The sequence below is a fragment of the Oratosquilla oratoria genome, chromosome 1 (genome assembly GCF_046742065.1).
Source record: "Oratosquilla oratoria isolate Oo_2021 chromosome 1, ASM4674206v1, whole genome shotgun sequence".
NCBI lineage: Eukaryota > Metazoa > Arthropoda > Malacostraca > Stomatopoda > Squillidae > Oratosquilla > Oratosquilla oratoria.
In genome coordinates this window covers 120,108,731-120,133,280 of record NC_134777.1, presented here as the reverse complement: position 1 = coordinate 120,133,280, position 24,550 = coordinate 120,108,731, and the positions used below count along the sequence as shown (strand labels likewise).

General features: G+C 39.4%; 1 protein-coding gene across 3 annotated transcripts in view; it reads right to left on the bottom strand.

Annotated features, from left to right (window-relative positions):
• Positions 1-1,068: 1,068 nt before the first annotated feature.
• MCU (mitochondrial calcium uniporter) overlaps positions 1,069-24,550 on the bottom strand; it is a 928,441-nt gene continuing 904,959 nt past the window's right edge. For all 3 annotated transcript variants that reach the window (XM_076185749.1, XM_076185743.1, XM_076185750.1), the window contains 5 exons: positions 17,042-17,212; positions 14,916-15,034; positions 13,564-13,710; positions 10,671-10,874; positions 1,069-9,066 (listed from right to left, as the gene is read on the bottom strand). In XM_076185749.1, the coding sequence (XP_076041864.1) occupies positions 8,794-9,066; positions 10,671-10,874; positions 13,564-13,710; positions 14,916-15,034; positions 17,042-17,212 (914 nt within the window). In that variant the 3' untranslated portion in view covers positions 1,069-8,793. The remainder of the gene's footprint in view (positions 9,067-10,670; positions 10,875-13,563; positions 13,711-14,915; positions 15,035-17,041; positions 17,213-24,550) is intronic.

The following is a 24,550-nucleotide window of genomic DNA, read 5'->3' as shown; positions in this document are numbered from 1 at the left end:
ATTTATGGTCAGTAGGTATAATAGTTCAGTTAGGGTGAAATTCCTGCATGATAGGAAGGGCTTGGAATAACTTTTAACTTCAAACATGAAAATATTAAATGACAAAATCTTAACTTAGATTTCTGTATTTCAGGCTGACCAACCCTCAGTTAATAGAGCAAAGTACAATTTTAATCTTAATTTTCTGAAATTAATTTCATGTGCCATCAGGTTCTATATTTTGTTGTTTCTTTTTTGTCAATACACAAACCAAATCATAAATTCACATTTTCTTCGCTATAAACTCAGTGGTAAATTATAAATGGCTTACACACAAGTATATATAGTAGTGATAAAAATACAATACAATACTTTTGTTCTTCCAATGGTAGTATTTGTTTTGGTGTAAATTTAAAATTCCTGCATATATCAGAAAATTATCTTACGTATCAGCATCCAAGGCCCTAAAAACATCATATTTATTCAACATTTGATTCGTGAATATCCAATTTATTAAGGGTTTACCATTATTATCATAATTATCATTATATATGGACACTCACTGGCTGAGTGGGTTACAGTGTGCTACTTGCAGCGGATGTCAAGGCAACAGTTTAAACCCTGCCACTAACAAGTTGTACCGAGGCCATGGTTCATCAAATTTCATGCTAAAAAGTCCTCTGTTAGGGGCACTGTCCTATCCTCCAGATAAGGGGAGTTCACAATGTTAACATAAATCATCATTATATATATATATATATATATGTATGTATATGTTCACATAAAATTGTGGCCTTGAGTTTCATTAACTGGACACCTGCAACCCCATTGTGACTGGCAACAGTACTTGGGCCATGTTGTATAAGTATTTACCTAGTTGTATTTTACGGGACGAGAACTATGCTTGTAGTGACCAAAAGGAGGAGGAATAGGGGAGTAGTTGCTCATATTCCACTTTTGATGTATGAGAAGGTGTAAGAGATGCAGCTGAAAAGGATGCAGAGAGATTTTGGGAGGATAAAAACAAGGTCTTTGTGAATTTTCAACCTCAATGATCAGCTATTTTTTTTTAAATGAAATAACAAAAAATTAGAAATAAACTAAACATCAAACCATCCTAATCTTGCCCATTCTTCATGTGAAATAATCCTTTGTGATGACAAATCATTAACTATGTAACTAACTGTTAATGTATCATTCATACTAGATCACACAGAGCGATAAATACATGTAACAAATTAGACAACAAAACAGTATGTGCTAACACTATACAAGATTTTAAGATAAAACTTGATGCGGAGAGATACAAAGACGGGTCACCACGAGCATAGCTCCCCTCCCGTATATTACAACTAGGTAAATACAACTAGGTAAATACATATGACCTAATAGTGATTAAGTCTGCTTGTGCTGCCAATACCCTGCATCCTTACTTTAGTCCCATCCTCTTAAATGTTAAGTATTGTGCTATGACTATAAAGATAAAATATATGTTGTTTTTGTGCTTCCAGCCATTATTCTATACAGAAGGAATAATGTGTGAGGAGCAGTGTGGGTTTGGTAAAGGTCCATGGGTAAAATTTTTGTAGTAAGACAGATTTGCAAGAGGTTTTTGGCAAAGATAAAGATGGTTTTTGGGCCTTTATGGATTTAGAGAAGAATTATGACAGGGTAGATAGGAAGGCATTATGGGAGGTATTGGAGGTTAGAGGGAGTGGAAGGAAGTGGAGGTGACCCAGTTGTTGTTTGCTGATGACACTATATTTATGCCAGGGTCAGAGGAGGTTCTCAGGCAGATAGTGATGGAGTATGGGAAATTATGTAATAGGAATATGTTGAAAGTCAATGTGGGTAAAAGCAGGGTGATGAGATGTACAAGGGAAAAGAGTGGCATTAAGCTGGAGGTAAGTCTTAAAGGAGACAGGTTAGACCAAATTAATAGTTTTAAGTATTTAGGGTCACATGTAGCAGGAAATGGAGGAGTAAAGGTGTAGGTAAACTGTGGAGTAAGGGAAGCGAGTAAATGTCTTGGGGGAATGAAAAGTATCATGAGAAATAGGTATCTGGGAATGGGTGCGAAGAGACAATTATATGAAAGGGTGATTGTGCCTTTGACACTGTGTGGGGAAGAGACTTGGAATTTAAGAGGGAGAGAAAGGATAATTTTAGATTTATTTGGGATTAAGTGTCTGAGAAATATGGTGGTGCTTAAGAGGATGGATAGAGTGAGAAATGTGATAAGGAGGACCTGATAAAAGATTATTGGGATGGTTTGGGCACATGAAAAAATGAAGATTAGTAAAACAAGTGTAGAAAGCAAAGGTGGATGGAGTGAACTTGAGGAAAAGAGTAAAAATGAGATGAATGGATGAGGTGAAAGGGGCTTTGAGCAAGATGGGAATGTCTGTTGAGTGGGGAAGGGAGAAGGCAAGGAATAGGCGAGTGGAGAATGGTATTGTATTTCATTATACTTTGATACAGCACAAAGGGTTTTCTCCTCATCTTCTTTATTTCTCACATGAGGGGACAAGGGAGTGTTGTCATGTAAATGAAGTGGCTGACCCTTCTGTGTATTGCTTCTGACCCAGGCAGTGAACAAGGGACAAAGATGACCCTTCATCAACAAAGAGGCTAAGATAAATAGGAAATAAGTGAAGGGTGGGAGTGGGATGGAAAGGAGTAGATGTATGTCTTGGGTGGCTACCTCTATTATAAGGAGAAAGAAACTTCTTGGTATATAGATAGATGGACTAATCTCCACTCAGAGACCTGTGTGACATTGACTCATAGGAGTGGCATAAAACTTCCTTTAGAATGACCTAAAACACAAGCACTGCATTTTATATTTTTCTAAATCCATGTGCATTTGGATTTTCTTTTTTTTTTTTTTTTTTTTGCAATACAGTATACACTTTGGATACCTAATTGCATGTTAAATAAAGTACATATGGGCTCATAACTATATGAATTTGTGCATATGCAGCATTTGGATTCACATTCCTATTCATTTGTCCAGCAGTGGCATAACCAGAAGTGTGCTGGTCTTGCATTTGTTTAGTTGTGGAGTCAAATCCCACATTTCTCTCGGACTCCCAGCAGTGACTGTTACCTACCCAAACAATCCAAGAATGCATAGGGCAAATATGACAGATTCACCCGCAGCTATACACCTCCTGGAGTTGGCTCCTCACCATATATTCCTATCATGTCTATATAATACCCTTGGAAGAAAAAAAAATCCCATCTCCCTCACCCAAGAAAGGGTATTACATTTACATATTCTGTATTATATTTCATATTTTCTTTCGTATTCATTGTTCATTCACAAGGTAAATGAGGAAGTATGTGAGAGTAAATAAAAACAAATAACAAAACATGATATTACAATATTTTAATGAAAAGGCTACAAAGAAAACCAAAAGGAAAAATCCAAATAAACCTGAAATATAAACTTAACTCACAGATTCAGTTTGGGCTTGTTAGACTTAAGCTACACAATTAGGATAATAATAACAAAATCTAAAGCTGTGCAGAAATTTAGTTTTCAAAGGAAATAAATAAAATAGAATACTATATAAAATGTCATTCATAATGAACAGTAAAAATAAGTGTAATGGTAATGAAATGAAAATGTAAATATGAAATAATGAATGAAAACAAAAGAAAGACTACATAGAAGGTAAACTATGAAACTACTATCCTCATAATAAAATGCTTGGGCAGATCCTTTCAAACTTGGACTGAGAATATTCCTAATTTCTTAAAAGGACAACAAAACAAGAAACATGAGAATCTAGAATAAATACTATGTGTATACAGATTTCACAACAATAACTCCTTTCCTGTATACACAACTAGATAAATCCATTTCCCATGATCTAATTCCACTGACATCAAACAGACATTTATTCTGCAAAATCGGTAATACTGAAAGAAGGTAGCGTGATAAAGCAATAAACTTAACACACATGTTCATACATGAATATGTATGAAACAGAAATAAACTAACACATCTTAGAGTCAAAGAATACTATCAAATCTCTGATTAAATCCATAGAGAGCCTATTTTGCTCTAGACTGTAATATGCAGTGGTAGTGTGATCTCTGCACAAAATGAAGGATACTAACAAGAGCATGAAAATACGAAGAAACAACTAACAACAACTGTGTCTCACTGCACTGCCTTTAACCTGAGAAGAGTGGTGGGGGACAGGAATGCCACTTTATCCACAAGGTGTTGTTCATTTTCCACACTAGACCAAAGATCTCTGTCTCTCTCTCTCTCTCTATTTATGACCAGCCACTGATCCCCCACTCTTAGTAATGCAAGTCAATGATGCAGAAACAGTCCCATACTAACACAGCTTTCCAGGGACCAACAACAGATGCATGAATGTGGCAGTCCTGCAAAATGGACAGCAGATCTATCCATTTTCTGAAACCCATCAACCCACTCACCTTCATCAGGAGGTGCAGCCCTGAGGGGCTGACACTCAGTCTCTGGACTGGGCCAAAGATCTATATAAATTTCAACTTTATTTCTTTCACTTTTTCACACAAGGAAAGCTAACAACCAGCAACTGCATCCTACTGCTTTCAGCTGGTGACTATAAAATAGTTCCACACTAATACAATACAGACAACACTCCAAAGTATCTTCCCAGAGAAATCTGTGGAAGGGTCTGGGGACTGTTGCCAACCACTGTGGGGTTGCAGGTTTTCCACTTGAGCCAATTATTATTATTATTATTATTATTATTATAATTATTATTATTATTATCATTATTATTGTTGTTGTTGATGTTAGGGTATTATGTATATATGTTGTCATGACCAATAGTGAGAACCTGGAAGAATTGGTCCTTTAAGACAAATGTCATTAAGAATTCTCTCTCTGCGACCCATCTTCAAAACCTACCTATAATTTTGCCTCCTTCCGGAGCACTTGGTCTCTAAGCAAGGCCCAAGATTTCTTTCTTTCAACTTCAATTATATTCTCTTCATTTTTTAAATGAGAGTGGACAACTCCTCCTACTCTTATGACCTGGTGACAGAAACAATTGCAAACTAATATCACACAGACTATGGTCCAACAGTTCTTCTCAAAGGGATCTGTGGGACAGACCAAAACCCACTACCAGCTACTGTGGTACCGCAGTTTTCTAGTCAGCGAAACTTGAAGCAACAATTACCATCATTAAATAAATGTAATCTATACTTCTGATTAGTTTAGGATGTTTGCTGGCTGAGCGAGTTAGAGCATTGCTACTTGCGGCGAAGGTTGAGATGATGGCAGTTCGAACCCACACTACAAAGTCCTCTGTAAGGGGTACCATCCTAGCCTCCTGATGGGGGGAGTTTTGCAACGTTAAACGGAATCATCAATTAACACTATTGTGTCATATATTAAAATATGTATACATTATACATATCTATGTTCTTACACACATGCACTCAAATGCATACAAAGATACAAATATGTAAAAACACTTGAAAGAAAAAAATCCTAAAGCCAGTGATCTCTTCTTTTGTGAATTCCACTACATAAGTGCAAGCCAAGAGCATCTGCTTTTGACAGAGGTAGAAATTTTAAGTTCTTATAAGTTAAACTAAGAGAGAAAAAGGTCAAATAGCTATTTTGAGAGAGGAACTGGTTGAATGTGAGGATAAATTTCACTTTTCTTTTCCATATTTGACTTTAAGGTTGTGTTGAAAAATCTATTGAAATCTACACTAATCAATTGATGACAGAAATGAGCCCATGACCTAACTCCTTGGATGGCCACCACGAAGAAATCTACAATTTGCATTACTGGAACTATTTTGTATAATTCAAATAAATTCTATAGAAAAGGAGTTATTACATTTTTTTTTCTTTAGATTTCTGCCTTCAATTTGTCACAGAGAATGATCCCTACCCTCTGTCATTTCAATAACCACTCAAGTATACTAGATAGAATATTTAAGTATAATTAGAGGAAGAGATTGAAAAAGCTTCAAACATTTCTGTAGAGGTTCATAGTTACGCTAGTTAAAGAATCAAAGTAGTACTTTCTCATTCATTTGTAGACAATTTCATTCAAAATTGCTGTAAAAAATTCCAGCATAGATTTAAAAAGAAATGAATATACCAAAATGCTTGGTTGTATGCCTACCATGTTTTTCTAAGAACATTACATCATAGAAAATAGTATTGCTAGATAACCAATGATTTCAAGGCTGTTTGTAATACAAAATTGCTATTAACTGACTATTACCCACAATTTTTTTCTTCTTCCTTACAAACCAATTCTATGAAAGACTAACTGTGACAAAGATGATCCTCTACTTCCTATATGTGGCTGTTTCATATTTCACCTTTTACACTCCATCATACATTTTTATAAACTAGTCCATGAAACATATGAGAAGAGAGAGAGGAAGAGAGAGAGAGAGAGAAAGAGAGACAAGATGAAGAGCAGAACATGAGGAGGTACAAGCAAGGTGCAGTTCTAAATCAGGCCAAGGCTATGAAACTGATCTTGGAACTAAAACGGGACTACAGTGTCGTCTAAATACCCTAAACCCAAACAAGAACGACTGTAACTTGAATCAATGTGCTGATTGCAGAGCTGTTGCTGACGGAAGACTAATTAACTTGGTATGTAGTTCAAGAACCAATATTCCTCGTTAGGCAGTAATTCACTAATATGGAACATCGTTACAGTAGAAATAGCCAACAAATTTAGAAAAATTATGCAGTTATTTAAATATTCCCCACCCATACTTGTCACGTGTGGCTCTACATATTCCCCGTTCTGTAAAATAAATCTTACTATATTGTATACAGGTGTACATTAAAGGTTCTCATTGCAACAGCACATATAAGAGCCAACACCCTCATTTAAATAATTAAACCTTGTTGTGTGTCACTAATAAAACCAGGCTTCAATTAATAACCAGAACCGTAAAAATTTCACGACTCTCGAGTCAAACTGCGAAACAACTAACATGCACATTTTTAGATTCTGGATATCAATCATCTGATATGGTGGAAAGACCCCAACAAGTGTGATGAACTGTTGGCATATAATACTTGTTCCAACAACACAAAGACCAGACAGCTGGTAGCTGTTGTCAAAAGGTATATCTATGCTGATGAACAGACTTTTTTGAAATTGTATCATATTAGAGACAAAATGATAATTGTTAGTTTTTGTTGAACTATGTGACTAAATCATTTGGCTATCATTTATAAATATTCAAAAATGGGTTGACATCAAATAAGCCAATTTCCAATATATTTATGTTTACCCACACTCCCCTGTCATGGCAAAATAAGTAATACTATTTTCTTGGAAAATTCAAGTGAAATCATGAGTTTCGCTGGTTTACTCTGAGAGTTCATAATGATGTTATCGGAGAACACCATGATTCTCATGTCTCCATGAATGATCCAAGAGCAGATCATGGAAGTTATGATTTTAGGTTATTTTCCCATTCTTTGTTTCTGGTGGTTACAGGGCACCACAAAACTACCCTGACCCAACCATGGCTCTACTTTTGCTATCCTGACTACTTACCCCTGTGGCCTCTCCTGTGGTATTCAGAAGTAGTATCTAGCAACTAGCCAAATTCAAGGCAAATTGGGTACCCAATTCTTGCCAGCAAAGGGGCATACAGCAAGTTAAACTTGAAACAACACAGTGCTATTCAGTCTGAATAACTCAGTTTACTGTTCAGACTGAGAGACCCACCATGTGGGTGTTGTCGGATTGTTTTTGTAAGGATAGCAGAGCTTCAAGTTAGGATTGGGTACAACTTATCAGAGGTATACACTCCCTCCTGAATTAATGCCAATCCCCTTTTTTAATATTTTGATATAAACAGCCCTCACTCTACCAAATCAGTCAACATAATTACGGTGATTAAAGAGAGAGGTATCCGAGACCAATTACCAATGTACCGGTTTTGTGCTTTTATCCAGCAATGGCCAATCAATTAGTAACTTTAACAATTTTTAACAATGACAAACCTGTATCAAATATGGTAGTTTAGAACACCATACAGATTAAACTAATTCTCCTACACAGTTACGGATATGCAGGGTAAACTCTATATGAAAACCTTACCTAGTAATGATTCGTACTTATCACTTGAAACAATGCAGATAACAATGATTACAATAATGACATACAAAACTATAGGACACCATACTAATCGTACAATATCTCGTATTTGTGCATATAAACATTCCACCAACATACAATATGAAGACAGTCTGTACGGATTGCAGCAAAAAATATTAAGTACTTTGGATTTGATGGATTTTGATTAAGAATTTCTTGTATTAGAAAGGCAACAGTCTGTTAATCAGTCTGTGACAATAACCTGCTAATAACCATAATATCAATGAAGGGAAATTTTCTTTATCTATTGCCTAATTGATTATTGTTTGCAATACTGAAGCCCATTGTAAGGAACGGCCATCATCATAAGTCATAGTAATTCTTCACTTCTTAGGGTTAGTACAAAATGTTGAAAAGTTAGAGGATGTTCTACAGAGTAATTTACTTTAGACAAACCTATACTTACCATAGGCATTTTTCATTGTATGAACATTCCCATAAATCATTTGGATTCTTTGATGAGAGAGCTACATTTCCTGTCCTAAAGAACCAAATGCAAATGAGGAAGTTACAGCTCAAAACCAAATGTACCCACAAGGTGACATTATACAAAGTTGGCAAGCCTAACACGAGGATTCTATCAAAATAACTTTGGGTAACAACCGTCAATGACTCATTGGTTTTTTCACTGGTTTTCTTAAATTCCCTACTTTGATTTTTCCTTGTCCTTAAGTCCCAGTAAGTTCTTGATGTGTTTCTGAGCTTTAGCGAGTGTAGCTTCACTTGTCGGTTGGTTGTCCAGGATTTGGGCAGGTAAGTTAAGAGCCAAGGGGTCCCGCAGTCTTGCAAGGTCACCCTCCAAGTCTGCTATCTTGTCCTTGAGCCTGTTGTACTTTTCAACATCGAGGCCAAGCTTCTTGGCTCGTTTGTGGAAGCTGATGAGAAACTGTCTGTCACGAACTTCAGGGAGGAGGAAGTCCTATAAGATATAAGAAACAAAAGAAAAATAAAAGAAAGATAAATTGTACAGATATGAAATACGAATATACATACATAGTAATAATTACAAACACAATCAATCAATTAATCAATAGAGATTGATTGATTACAAAAACACTACTTTCAAAACAAAATAACACCATACTAAATCAAGAATCTCCATACATACAAAGAAAAGAGAAAATATTCCTAATACATTAAGGTTACACTTGCCCAACAATGTTCAGATCACTTTCAAGCACTAAAACAATACATACATACACTGATATACCAAAGGACCTTTCCCACTACAAGGTTAGTAGAGACAAAGCACACATCTACTTCATAAACATTGAAACCTAGTTAATGCCCCTCCCATCCCAGGACCTTATGAATAAACCCATCCCTCTTCCCCACCACATTGTTTGAGTTGAAGGTAATACAGTAAGACAATGTTTACAAAGTAGGGCTCAACAGCCACAGTTAAAACAATCTATATACCAATAGGCTTATTCCCCCTTATATAGGAGATAGCCAGCTAACGTATGCACCCATTCCCATCCATTCCACTCCGATTCATCATCCATTTGTTTCCATCTCATCTTAGGTCCTTGTGGATGAAGGATCATCCTGGTCTCCTGCCAACTTCCTAGCTAAAACAATACCAACACAAAATCAGCCTGGTGACAAACACCATATACCTCAGTCACCACATAGAAGACACAGAAAATATCTTGGTATGCATTAGAGGAAGAGACAGTACAATATGACTGGAAAAGAACAAATATTTGTGGACGACATTGTACTTGTGGCTGAATCAAAGGGACTGAAGCAGTTAGTGGCACAGTTTAAGAGAGTATATAATAGGAAAAAGGTATCAGTAAATGTGGGCAAAAGTATAGTGATGAGATATACAAGGGAGAGAGTGGCAGCAAGTTGGAGGTAAATTTAGAAGGAGAGAGGCTGGAGGAAGTGGTGAGCTTTAAATATTTATGGTCACACATGTAGCAGGGAATGGAGGAATGAAGATGCAATCAACAATCATTGCTGGGAATCATAGAGATGTGCATGACTCAAACCTGCAGCTATGAATATGTGAGACCCAAACACTTCTGTAATCCAATGTAAATATTATATTTCCATTTCAATACATTTAGATATGACCATTCCTACATATACCAAGGCTTTTTCCCCCTTTACAAGGGAGGTAGCCAAAAAGAAAAAGGCATAAAATCATTCCCACCCATTCCATCCCTAAATACATCCCACTCCCCTCCACCCTCCCTCCCATCTTAGCACTTCCTACTTCCTTTTAAGTAATCTATTTAGAAATCTGTACAAGTATGTCACTGTAATGTGAACTATGATAGATTTTTCTTCCTCTTAACACCCCCTTGGAAGGTGCAGGCTCATCCCTTGGATCCCAGCTCCTCTCCTTCTTTTTGGCCCTATCCCCAGAAGATTTTATCTATCTGTTTGTTTATTTATTAATTTCTTTTCCTTTTCATGAAATGAAAATGAATGCTATATTCTGATGCAGTCAGATCATCAACAATCATCTAATCACACCCATTGTAGCATAAGAGAAAAAAAAAGAAAATCTACCTGTTTAGTAAGGACGTAATAGGCGTAGCAAGCGATGGCTGTGCCATAGGTGACGAAATAAGTGACAGGCTCCATGATGTCCCATGAGTACTCCCACCAGGTAAGACGTGCCAGGAAGCCAAACTGGAGGGCCATGTAACCCAAGCCTGTCCATATGAAAACGCTTGTGCGTCTCTCAGCTGTTGTTACGAGGTTTTCTCTTTTCTGCAAATGGTAAATAAAAGATGAGGCTTATCTCTAACTAAAGACATCAACTATGCTCTTCTGTATATCCATATTTCTCAATTTCTTACATTACATTCTTCTCTTTGTGATCCCAGGTTGTTCCATGTCCTCCTAATTCTTAAACTATCAATCAATCAGTTGACTCTGTTTTCTACTGCAGAGGACCTGTGGCCTCAAGGTATCTGGTGACAGCCCCCCGAGTATTTTACTGTTAGTGCTGGGTGCCAGAAGACAAGGTATTCCATGTCATCTGTATGATGCAAATATCTTGAGATAATGGTGTTGGTCATTAGTCTGATTATATGTTTCAATATTGGACAGTGACCTGAATGAGTAGAATACTGCTAAGGTTGTTTTTATGTTGTGTGTGATGGGCTGTATCTGTGTGATATAGTGTGAGGGGTGGGTGGGTGGGTTCTGAGGGTCTTATGTAGAACTATGTACCTATCATTCTCACATGCTGTTCTATGAGAAGGAGTTTGGCTTCTGAGTGTAAATGTTCTATTAGTTTTATTTTGATGCACCCAGCTATTATTCTTAAGGATCTATATTGTGTTGTTTGTAGGCTGTCCTATTAAGCGAGATCTTGATCAGGTTCTTTTTTAAACTTAACTCAATGAGTTAATGACAAATTAGTAAAAGTTCTTCCTCTTATCAACTGTAATTGCACAAAGAAAAACATGTGATCCTTGGTAAGTTATGATGCAACAAAATCAATATATTTTTCTGTGTATATGTATTATTCTTTCCATCATAAATACATATACAGTATACAATCATATACCAAGGATTTTTTCCCCTTACAAGGGAGGTAGCCAAAGCCAATAGGCATAATTCCACTCCCACCCATTTCATCCCCACCTAGTCCATTCTTATTCACCACCTCTCCCTCCCTCTCATCTTGGCTCCTCCTGGATGATGGGTCATCCCTGCATCTCATTCATCACCCTGGGTCAGAAGTAATGTACCAAGACACAGCACATCCACAACAAGGCCACTTCATTTAATCAGTGACCTCCCCTCTCCATCTCTTCATGCAGAAACACTGAAGATGGGGAGAAATTCCTTCAAGCTGCATCAAAATATCATTGAAACATAATCACTCACTAACCTCCCAATCCCCCACCCACTCCCTTCCATGCATCACAGTATCATCCATAAACAGCCATTCTCCATTCACCCCTATCTTCTGCCTTCTCCCTTCCTTCCTCAACAGACATTCCCCTCTTGCTTAACACCCCTTTCATCCCATCCATTCATCTCATCTTCGGTCACTCCCTCATGTTCACTCCATCTACCTCTGCCTTCCACACTTCTTTTATTAATCTTTCGTCACTCATTCTTTCCATGTGTTCAAACCATCCCAATACTTTTTCATCAACCCTATCTCCCATCTCCTTTTCCACCCCCACTTCCCTCCTCACCTCCTCGCTTCTCACTCTATCCAACTAACCCCTACCATACTTCTCAGAAATTTCATCTCAAACACATTTAAACTCTTCCTCTCTTATGTTCCATGTCTCTGGCCCATACAGTGCTATCGGCACAATCACCCCTTCATACAATCTCCTCTTAGCATCCATTCCCAAATGTCTATTTTTCATTACACTTTTTAATTCCCCAAGGCACTTAGGGGTTTCTCTCAATATACAATTTACCTCCACCTCCACCCCTCACTTTTGTGCCACATGCCTCATTTCCAGTCTGCTGCCACTTTCTCCTCTTGTACATCTTATCATTTTACTTTTACCCACATTTACCTTCAACTTTCTCTCACACACCTTCCCAAGTTCCGTCACTAACTTCCTTCCACAAATAGATAAGTCATAATAAACCATCACATTATTATGAAAGCAGTAGAAAAGAAGTGCTTCAAGAATGAATTTAGTTACAAAATATATCAGAGAAAGGAACAATAGGATTCATGAAAGGACTAGGGTACAGATGGGTTTAGGAGAATGATAAGAACAGGCCAACCTGAAGTGATATGGTCATGTTATGAGAATGGATGGGAAGGTACGTCCTCGGAGGATACATGATTCAGTGGTATCAGGAGTGAGAGCAACGGGTAAACCAAAGAAAAGGTGGATGGACGGGTGGCTGAGATGAATAAAGTCCCAAGACATTGTGGCTTGGATGTTGAAGAACCAAAAATATTCATGAGTGACAGTGAATTGGAGAAGGATGTATCAACAAAAGCAGTGAAAAGGGGGCACCATGAAAAGGGCACACTAGGGACAAACTAGTGTTGCTGGAAGAGTAAGTAGATGGATTTCTGTATAGTTTATGCAGGAAAGAGTGAAAGGGATGTATGTTATGGGAGTGATAGGGTGAGGATATTCATCTCTCAAGGCTACCACATTATTTTTCAGATAACAGCAGACTGGATGGAGAAAAAGAAATAGATAAATAAAAAATAAAATAAAATAAAGAAAATAAGTGACAAGTGAAAAAAAAAAGATAAAAAATAAAGAAACAAAGAAAGAAAATAAGTGACAAGTGAGTGCAACCTCACTCACCTTTTCTTGAGAACCTAACTGGATGGCGAGGTAAAAAAAAATAATAATAATAAAAAAGAAAAAAAAATAATAACAATAATAATAGATAAATAAGAAATAAAAAAAATAAGGAAAGAAAATAAGTGACAAGTGAGTGCAACCTCCCTCACCTTTTCTAGAGGACCTAACTGGGACTTGAGGTCCTCAAGCTGTGCCAGAATCTCCCTCTCCTTCATGACCTGGTGCTCGTCCACGTTGAGGGCACGGTAGAGCTTGTGCACCAGCTGCCGCACATCCCCAAGGTCGCTCAGCTCCTCCTGAAGAAGGAAAGAGGAGGAGGAAGAACAGTGTCAAGGATTTACGAAAACAAAAAAATCTTACTCCTCGAAGGGTCACCCTAGATAAAATTATTAAATAAAAGCATCACCAAATTACCCGTAATCATATATTTCATACATTGTATATCAAATCAATTAAGACATTCAGTGTCTTGGTTTTCTCTTGCCAGAGCTATGGCCATGAGGAACTCATCCATGGCAACTGGTTCTACCCGTTAAATGATTTGCTGAAGAGATTTTGTGGAACTGTTTGGAGCAAGAGCATAGAATAACATGTCTTCTGTGTATTTACCCATGTTTTCTTTCACCTAACTGTAAAGTATAGAAAAGGTGCTACACTCATGGAGTCCTGTCTCTGTCTCTATTAATTTAATTTATACCATTTGTTAATGCTTTTATATTTGATTATTTCCTCTTTGAAGACTTTTAGACTGCTCCATAAGCATGTGATTACAAAAACTATCCAGTGACTCAAAAAACGGACCCACATTTTCACATCACAATAGTACATTTCTTCAAGAAAGAGATCTAGGAGTGTTGGGGGGGTTACTAGAATCGTTGCTGGTAATTACGGGGCAGAGGGATTTATTGGACAAAAAAGTGATGTAATAATTAGTATAATAATTTGTAGAATTAGGAACGGGGTTAGTACGTTTTTATTTGACCAGAACTCAGTGTAATAATTAGTCAAATAATTAGTGGAATTATACTTCTTCCATTACCTGGTGACCCATAGGATGTGGCCGGCAAAACCAGCAGCGTTGCCACGTCTAAACCATCTCCAAAGAAAACGGGGGAAGCATCGTTTTCTTTATATTTGCATGTATGACCGGTATAACTGACAAAGGATGAATGAGTGACCCGCGCACCTGTGACTCAGCGACCCCCCCCCCCAAAAAAAAAAAAAAATCCTAGGTCGGGAGCCGGGGCAACGTCGCTTGACCTGAGATGCCACATCGTTTCACAAGTCTCTTCTTTTCTTTACATGTATAACAATTACTCATATCACCTACCATTTAATGAAAAAATCAATATGGATTTAGGATATTCCATGTTAGCATACTCAGGGTAGTGGACAGCTTCCGGTATATGCTGAATGTTTTGACTCAGTATGTGACAGAAACGGCAGACAACACCTTGTGGGTCACGAGATCATAGAAATAGTATAGGAACGAACGCCTTACCATTGTTAGCTTGTGCGCCTCTGGTACACTGACGTTGTAGACGACGTCGTTGATCGTCATTTCGAAGTCGGACATGAGGAGGGACTCGATGCTGTCGGAGGAGGCGATGCGGGTGCCCTCTGCCGAAAGAAAACGGAGAGTATGAGTGGGTGAAAGAAAATGGAAGGTGTTTCTGAATGAAAGGAAATGGGAAGTGTGAATGTGTGAAAGAAAACGAGAAGTGTGCGAGGGTGAAAGAAAACGGAGTGTGAATGAAAGAAACTGGGAGGTGTTTCTGGACGAAAGAAAACGAGAAGTGTGAGTTGGTGAAAGAAATTTACCTTACGAAGAGAGGCTTAGGCACCCTTACACTCTCTGGAAAGACGCAGAGTGCGGGATGATCTAATGGAGGTATTCAAGTGGATCAAAGGCTTTAAGGATGACGCAAAGGTCATTATACTAAGGCAACAGGGCAAGACTCGCAGTAATGGTTTTAAATTGAATTTTTTTATATTTAAGAAGAAAATAGGAAAGAATTGGTTTATTAATAGGGTGGTTAACGAATGGAATAGACTTAGTAACCATGTAGTGAGCGCTGAAACTATATTTTAAGAAATAAGACAATTTTATGGATGGGGATGACAGGTGGTAATGAACATGGAACTGCCTAGTGCAGGCCTTATGGTCTCTTGCAGTCTCCTTCATTCTTATTTTCATAATATTTCTGGGCGAAAGAAAACGGTAAGTGTGAGTGGGTGAGACAACATGGAAGTGGGCGAAAGAAAACGGGAACTGTATGTGTGAAAGGAAATGGAAAGTGTGAGTGGGCAAAAGAAAATGGAAGGTTTGTGGGCGAAAGAAAACGGGAAGTGCGAGTGGATGAAAGAAAGTGGGAGGTGTGAATAGGTGAAAGAAAATGGGAAGTGTTTGTAGTAGGCGAAAGAAAACGGGAAGTGTGAATGGATGAAAGAAAATGGGAACTGTGAATGGGGGAAAGAAAACGGGAGGTGTTTGTGGGCGAAAGAAAATGAAAGGTGTTAGTGACTATATCTACCTAAAATGTTAAATTGTAATATGGAAGGAGTTACACTTGTGGGATCCTGTTTTTGCATTTTATTTATTTGACTGATAACACACATAATGTTCTCCATATACATCGTTATGATGAAAAAAATATTCATTGGTTCTTTCGTCTCTGAATCTTAATTTTTTTTTTATTGAATTATAGTTCTTTGTGAGAAACATTAATAATAGGAAATTATGAAAATTTATAGCGCAATAAAAATGTGCCGAGAAGAAGATTAACACTAAAGAAAAAGAATGAAGAAAATATTTGGTCCATCTGGATCCATGATGGCTACCTTTGGATTTCTGCCGGTAAAGATGGTTATTCATCTACATATATATATATATATATATTTATATATATATAATATATATATATTTATATATATATGTATACATATATATATATAAATATATATATATATATAAATATATATATATTATATATACATGCACATATATATACCGATATATACATTTATCAACCACAATTAACTTTAATTCTAAGCCATCAACATCGAAAACCTCGAAGAGGCATACATGCAGAAAGTGAAATGTGGTTATGTACCATTGACTGCTGTGATAGGTTATTACTTTTATTATTATTATTATTCTATTATTACTATTATTATTATCATTATTAATACTATACTTATTATTATTCTTTTTTCTTTATTTTCAATCTTCCGACTACTGATACTTTATGTTGTATGAGCAGGTTGCCATAATTTAAGATATTTCAATCCTTACACACAAAGCGTCACAAATGAGAGAGAAAGAGTGAGCGAGAGAAAGAGAGAGAGAGGGAGGGAGAGAGAGAGAGAGGAGAGAGAGAGAGGAGGAGGGAGGGTGGGAGAGAGAGAGAGAGAGAGAGAGAGAGAGAGAGAGAGAGAGAGAGAGGAGAGACAGAGAGGGAGAGAGAGAGAGAGAGGAGAGAGAGAGGAGAGACAGAGAGGGAGGGAGAGAGAGAGGAGAGACAGAGAGAGAGAGGAGAGACAGAGAGGGAGGGAGAGAGAGAGAGAGAGAGAGAGAGTGGGAGAGAGAGAGAGATGGAGGAGGACGTTTCCGCTGGCCCTCCTTACCTCTTGTCCTGAGGGTGACCCTGTCGATGCCTCGATCTTCATGTTGGAGCTGTTCGATGAAGTCCTTGACGCTCTGGGAGACGGGCCTCAGGGTGAACCGGCACAGCTCCCGCCGCGACGGAAGCGGCACCGTCAGCTGGGGCAGACCGTTACACACGCTAACCGTCACTCCTGTAACGGTTAAAGGAAAGAAGACGGTTATGTGGTGTACGTTACAAAAAAAAGGTGGGAGAGGGGAGGCAAGTGATCAATGGTAATGTTGCATCTCGCAAGGACAATGACAAAAGAGGACAAAAACGAAGGAATGTATCGTTGGAAGGCGAGGAAAGAATACTGAAGGAATATAAGTGACAAGTATAATTAATGAACAAAGATAATAACTAGATAATTTTAATAAGAATAAACAATAACAATAATAATCACTGCAACAACAATAACAATAATGACAACAATAAACATTCCTCTACATCAAATATATGTATGTATATATTATATATATATATATATATATATATATATATATATATATATGTGTGTGTGTGTGTGTGTGTGTGTGTGTGTGTGTGTGTGTGTGTGTGTGTGTGTGTGTGTGTGTAATAAGCAACAAGATTTATATCAATACAGTGAAAACAATACAACAACCAAAGACTGTACGTACTTGCAAACATATGAAAACCAGTCCAGTGACTAACCACAACTTGTATGTTCATTTTTTTTTTTTAGTCAACAGAAGAAAAAAAAATACAAACTTCTCCTCCATCTCCTTTTCTACAAAAAAATTGTTCACGTCTGCACGCATGATGTGTTCGCAGCTGTTCTTCTTGTTCACTTGTTCATCTCGAAGAAAAGAGGGATTGTCCAATTAGACAGAAGCGCTGGTTAACTGGTGTTCTTCATATCAAAGGAGGAGCATGCCGACAGGAGACCTTTTGGTCCATAAAAGGAGACCTTTTGGTCCATATATTGTACTTATGTCCCTTCATTTACTCCCCCCACCTCCCTCCCCCCCCACTCCCCCGGCATCTCCCCCCCAGTCCTCTAACACACTCCTCCACCTCCTCCTCCTCCACCTCCTCCTCTTCACCCTCATCTCCCGCCATTTCTTCATCATCTTTCAATCTATCGTGTTTCATCAACTTTTCAATTCGTCATCTACTTAGACCCGACCCCAGTGTAAGAAAAAATCCCATCAACTCCATCAATTTAGCTAGGGGGTCCCCCCCTACACACACACACATCCATTTTGAAAAAAAAGAGACGAAAAAGAAGATGAAAGAGGAAGAAGAGAAGAAGATGAATAAGAATAAGAATAAGAAGAAAAAGCAGAAGAATAAGAGGAGGAGGAAGAAGAAGAAGCAGAAGAAAAAGAAACAAAAGAAGAAGATGAAGAAGAGTAAACAGAAGAAAAAAGAAAAAGAAGAAAAAGATGAACAAGAAGAAGAAGAAAAAGAAGAAAAAGATGAACAAGAAGAAGACGAAGAAGAAAATGAATATGAAAAAGAAGAATAAACACAAGAAGAAGAAAGAAGAAAAAGAAGAAAAAGATGAACAAGAAGACGAAGAAAAAGAAGAAGAAAAAAGATGAACAAGAAGACGAAGAAGAAAAAGAAGAAGAAAAAAGATGAACAAGAAGACGAAGAAGAAAAAGAAGAAGAAAAAAGATGAACAAGAAGACGAAGAAGAAAAAGAAGAAAAAAGATGAACAAGAAAAAAAGACGAACAAGAAGAAGACGAAGACGAAGAAGAAGAGGAAGCAGCAGCAGAAGATTCCAATCTTATCTCCGATCTTCCTCCCTCCTCCTCTGTTGGAAAATATTTCTCTCATCTCTTCCTCTTTACTGTTACCACCCCCTCCCTCTTATCCCTCTTTCATTACGATCTACGCTTCATTATCTCTTCTCTTTTTCCTCCTCCTCCTCTTCTTCTTTACTCTCTTTTTTCTTTGTGTATCCTTTTCTTCTCTCTTAGTGTTTTCCTGTTTTATCATTATCCTCCTCTTCTTCCCTCCTCCTGTTCATCTCTCCCTATTCCTTCTTCCTCTTAATCCATCATTCCACCTCATCTTCCTCTTTCTACTCCTCCTCCTCCTCCTTTTCATCCTCCTCTTCTTCCTCCATTACTTGCTCTTCCTGTTCCTCGTCTCAGACCACTCCTTTCTTCTCTTTCTCTTCCTACACCTCCTCCTCGTCTTAGACCACCTCTTTTTTCTCTTTCTCCTCCTCCTCCTCCTATTTCTTCTCCTTTTCTTTTCTTCAACTTCCGCTACTTCCTCCTCCTCTTCTTTCACTCTCTACTCGTCCTGTTCTTCGTCTTGGACGGCGTCGCCCTCTTCCTCCTTCTCCTCTTCCTCTTCTTCTTCCTTCTCATTTTCTTCTTCTTTCTCTTCCTCCTTTTCTTATTGTTACTCTTCTTCTTCCTCCTTCTTCTCTTCTTCTTTCTCGTCCTCCTTTTCTTATTCTTCGTCCTCCTTCTCTTCTTCTTCCTCCTCTTTCTATTCTTCTTCTTCCTCCTCATTCTCCTCCTCTTTTTCTTCCTCCTTCTCCTCTACTTCCTCCCCCTCCTCCTCATTCTCCTCCTCTTTTTCCACTTCCTCCTCATTCTCCTCCTCTTTTTCCTCTTCTTCCTTCTCCTCATTCTCCTCCTTCTTCTCTTCTACTTCCTCCCCCTCCTCCTCATTCTCCTCCCATTTTCCACTTCCTCCTCCTCCTCATTCTCCTCTTTTACCTCTTCTTCCTCCTCCTCCTAATTCTCCTCCTCTTTTTCCTCCTCCTCCTCATTCTCCTCCTCTTTTTCCCCCTCATTCTCCTCTTCTTCTACTTCTTCTTCCTCCTCCTCCTCCTCCCTCAATAGCCAGCGGGCCGAGAGGGGGGAGGGGGAGGGGGGTGGGGGCACCGGGCCCTCCTTGCCCATTAATTACGTCCTCGTCTTCTCTTCTTATTTAACCTCCTTCCCTCCCTCCCTCCCTCCCTCCCTCACTCTCATTCAAACTCGCACCACACTTACACCACCACTATCACCATAATCACTAACCACCACTTTCACCATCACCACAATCACTATCATCATCACCACTATCAAGTTCACCATCATCACCACCATCAACACCGACTACCACCACCACTATCACCATCACCATCATCACCACCATCAACACCGACTACCACTACCAACCTCACTAATAACACCACTACCATCACCACCATCGTCACTAACACCAGCACAATCACAATCACCACCACCAATGCCACTAACATAACCAAACTACACCAAATCATCATCATCAACGACACCTCCTCCTCCTCCAGTTATTCCTCCTCCTCCTCCTCCTCCTCCTCTATCCTTTTCCTCCTAACTTTACCCCTTCGTCTTCCTACTCTTCTTCCTATTCTTCTTCCTCTTTCTCCTTCTCCTTTTCCTCCTCCTCTTCTCCTCCTCCTCCTAACTCTCCCCCTTCTTCCTCCTTCGTCTTCCTTCTCCTTCCTATTCTTCCTCCTCTTTCTTCTTCTCCTTTTCCTCCTCCTCCTCCTCCTCCTCTTCCTCCTCCTGTCATTACGTACTGCTCCTCTGGGATAAAGCTGCCTCCTCAATTAAGCTTCTTCAATTCCCTCTTATCATATCTACCTCCTCCTCCTCCTCTTCCTCTTCCCTTCCTCCCACCTCGTCCGCCTGATCCTTCTTCTCTCCAGCCTCTTCCTCCTCCCCCTCCTCATTCGATTTACCTTTCTATTCCTCATTTTCTTCATCTCCCTCTTCCTCCTCCTCCTAGTCCTCCCCGTCCTCCCTTCCTCCCCCTCTTCCTCCTTTCCTCTCCCCTCGTCCGCCTAATCCTTCCTTTCTTCCTCCTCCTCCTCCTCCTCTTCCTTCTCGTTCGATTTACCTTTCTATTCATCTTCTTCATACCACTCTTCCTCCTCCTTTTCCTCTTTCTCCTCTTCCTAATGGACAAATGACGAGTACGTGCATGATGGACATCGGAGAGAATCGTGTCCCTACTGCCCATTTTCGAAACCCATCAACTCCCTCATCTCCATCTGGAGGTGCAACCCTGAGGAGCTGATGCTCGATCCCCGGAGTGGGACTAAGATTTTTGCGCTGTGAACTTCAACTGTATTTCTTACATTTTTTTTACACATGCAGAACTGAAAACCGACGAATGGTCTCTTCCTCTTACTACAGGTGACAAACAGTCCCGCTCTCACACACCACGGACAACAGTCACAAGATTCTTCCCGGAGAGATCTATGAGAGGGCCCGGGGACCGTTGCGGGTCTCCAGCCAGTCGAACTCGAGACAATAATTATTATCATTATTATTATTCTATTCCTCGTTCACTTTTTCTTCTTCTTTTTCTTAATCTTCTTCCTCTTCTTCCTCCATCTCTTCGTCCTCCTCGTCCTTCTGTTTTCATCTCAGCTCTTTAGTAAAGTCGACCCCTTCCGTGCTGTGTGGTCCTCTTCCTTGGTGTCATCAGGTGATTTTAATCATCTCCTATTTCTTGAGTAGATTTATCACGTTATCCGTTTCACTGTTCCCTCTTTCTCCTCTTCTTCTTCCTATTTCTTCCTTTAAACCCTCCTGTTTGTTCTCCCTTCCTTCCTTCTATTTCCTCATTTATTCGTCTCTTCCTTCTTTCATTCTATCTCTTCTTTTCTTTCTTTCTTCCTTTCTTTCTTTTTTCTTTTTTCTTTCTTTCTTTTCAGCCTCATGATGAAACCACGAGAATACTCGCTGCTTCTACTCCAACACACTTCCCCTGATTATCTGCTGTCCCCACAGCTCTCTCTCTCTCTCTCTCTCCTCTCTCCTCTCTTTCTCTGCCTCTCCTCACCACAGCTTTCTCTCTCTCTGTTTCTCTGCCTCTTTCTCACTCTCTCTGCCTCTCCCCCCTCTCTCTCTCTTTGACTCTCTCTTTCTCTGCCTCTCTCTCTCTCTCTCTCTCTTCTCTACCTCTCTCTGCCTCTCTCTCTCTCTCTCTCTTTGCCTCTCTTTTTCTCTGCCTCTTTCTCCTCCCCACAGCTTTCCCTCTCTCTCTCTTCGCCTCTCTCTTTCTCTGCTTCCCTCTCTCTTTGCCTCTCTCTTTCTCTGCTTCCCTCTCTCTTTGCCTCTCTCTCTCTCTTTCTCTTCCATACTTCTCCGTTTTCTTTTATTCGTTTTTGTTCTCTTCTCTTCCTTTATTCATGCCATCTTTACTACTTTCTCCTCCTCTTCCTCCTCCTCGTTTTCTTTCTTGTCCAGCACCTCCTCCTCCTTTTCCTCCTCCTCCTCCTCCAAACCATTTTCCTTCCCCTTCTCTACCTCCACTTCCTCCTTTTTCCTCCTTTTCTTCATTCTGTAGCTCCACTTTTCCATTTTCCTCCTCTTCATATACTTTTCTTGTTATTGTTTTGTTGTTTTTGTTATTTTTCTTTCTTCTTATTTCTCAATCTACTCATCTTTCTTTTTACAAACCTCCTCTTCCTCCTCCTCCTCCTATTCTTCCTCTTCCTCCTCCTATTCTTCCTCTTCCTTCTATTCTTCCTTTTCCTCCTCCTCCTCCTATTCTTCCTCTTCTTCTTCCTCCTCCTTCTATTCTTCCTCTTTCTCCTCCTTCTATTCTTCCTCTTTCTCCTTCTGTTCTTCCTCTTCCTCCTCCTTCTCCTCCTTTTATTCTTCCTCTTCCTCTTCATCCTCCACGGAAAATACCCCGTTACTACCATTCTTTCGTAGCTGCCGTTCGCAATATCCTTGAAAGCCTTATAAGGAGCGATGGCGGAGGGCGGGGGGCGGGGGCCGGGGCGGCGGGAGAGGAGAAGAGAAGGAGAGGAAAAGTAGAGGGGAGAGGGGAGAAGAGAAGAGGGAAGAGGAGAAAGGAGGAGAGAGGAGAGAAGGGAAAGGAGAGAGAAGAGAAGAGAAGGAAAAAGGAGGACGGGAGGAGAGAGAGAAGAGAGGGGAATAGGAGGAAGGGAGGGAAGAGAGAGGAAGTAGGAGGAGGGGAGGGGAGAGGAGAGAGAGGAGAAATAAAAAGAGAGAAGAGAGTGGTAGTAGGAGAGGAGAGAGGAGGCGAGGGGAGAAAGAGAAGAGTGAGTGAGTGAGCGAGAGAGAGAGAGAGAGAGAGAGAGAGAGAGAGAGAGAGAGAGAGAGAGAGAGAGAGAGAGAGAGAGAGAGAGAGAGAGAGAGAGGATTAATGACCGGATACGCTTTACACAGCCAATACTTGGCTTTATAAACACCCCCTATGGACCACAGTCACGCACGTGTGTCTTGTGATTACTGAAGCCTCGTCTCCAGTTAAGTTGCCATGGAAATGCAAGTATAAAGAAAATAATAATAATAAAAAAAACGTATAAAACAGAAACAAATATAGAATTTTTCAGTCTTACTGAGCTCTTGTTAAAGAAAAAATAATAGTAAAAAATAATATAATAATAGTACGTAAAAAGATCATATAATAATAGTAATACAGGGTGTTCCAAAAAATTTGACGTCATTTCGCAGGCTAATAATTTTGGCAATTTTCGTTGAAACGACCTCAAATTTTCACAGCTTGCATAGAAACAGTTCAAGATTTTATGTTTAATGTTTGACATTTATCTCTTTTCAGGTTAAGAAATGCCGTTCACTTCAAAAGAAAAGTCATTTTGCGTGTTGGAATATGCTCAAACACAGTCACCCAAGACCGTGCAGCGTGCCTTCTTTGCAAAATTTGCCAAAAATGCACCAACTAGTAAAAAAATTTGGACCTGGCACCAAAATTTTAAAGAGGAAGGCTGCTTATGCAGGGCTAAAGGATCTGGACGCCCATCAACATCGGAAGAGAAGGTCGAGAAAGTTCGTGAAACATTCCTGCGAAGTCCCCGGAAGTCTGCAAGAAGAGCAAGTGTGGAAACCCAGATTCCTCGAACAACAGTTTGGCGCGTTCTGAGGAAACGATTGCAAATGAAACCCTACAGGCTGCAGCTCCTTCAGGCTTTAAAGGAAGATGACAAGCGAAAACGTAAAGAATTCTGCTATGATATGCTAGAGAAACTTGAAGAAGACGAGTTCGATGAGCGTCTAATTTTTAGTGATGAAGCCACGTTTCATACGAATGGCAAAGTCAATAAGCATAATGTTCGCATTTGGGGCGAAGAAAATCCCCATGCCACAATTGAGCACGAGAGGGACTCACCAAAAGTGAATGTGTTCTGCGCCATCTCCAAGAATCAAATTCATGGACCGTTTTTCTTTGAAGGAAATGTGAACGGGGATGTTTATCTGCAAATGCTTCAGAACTGGCTATTTGATCAGCTCATTGAAAATGAACATGAAAGCTTCATTTTTCAACAGGACGGGGCTCCACCTCACTGGAAGCTCACTGTACGGGCCTATCTCAATGAGAATCTGCCAGAGAGATGGATCGGGCGTGGTGGTGAGGAAGACAATTTGCTGCTGAAATGGCCACCACGATCACCTGACCTGACACCGTGTGATTTTTTCCTCTGGGGATATGTGAAAGGATTCGTCTATGTCCCCCCTCTTCCTGCTAACGTT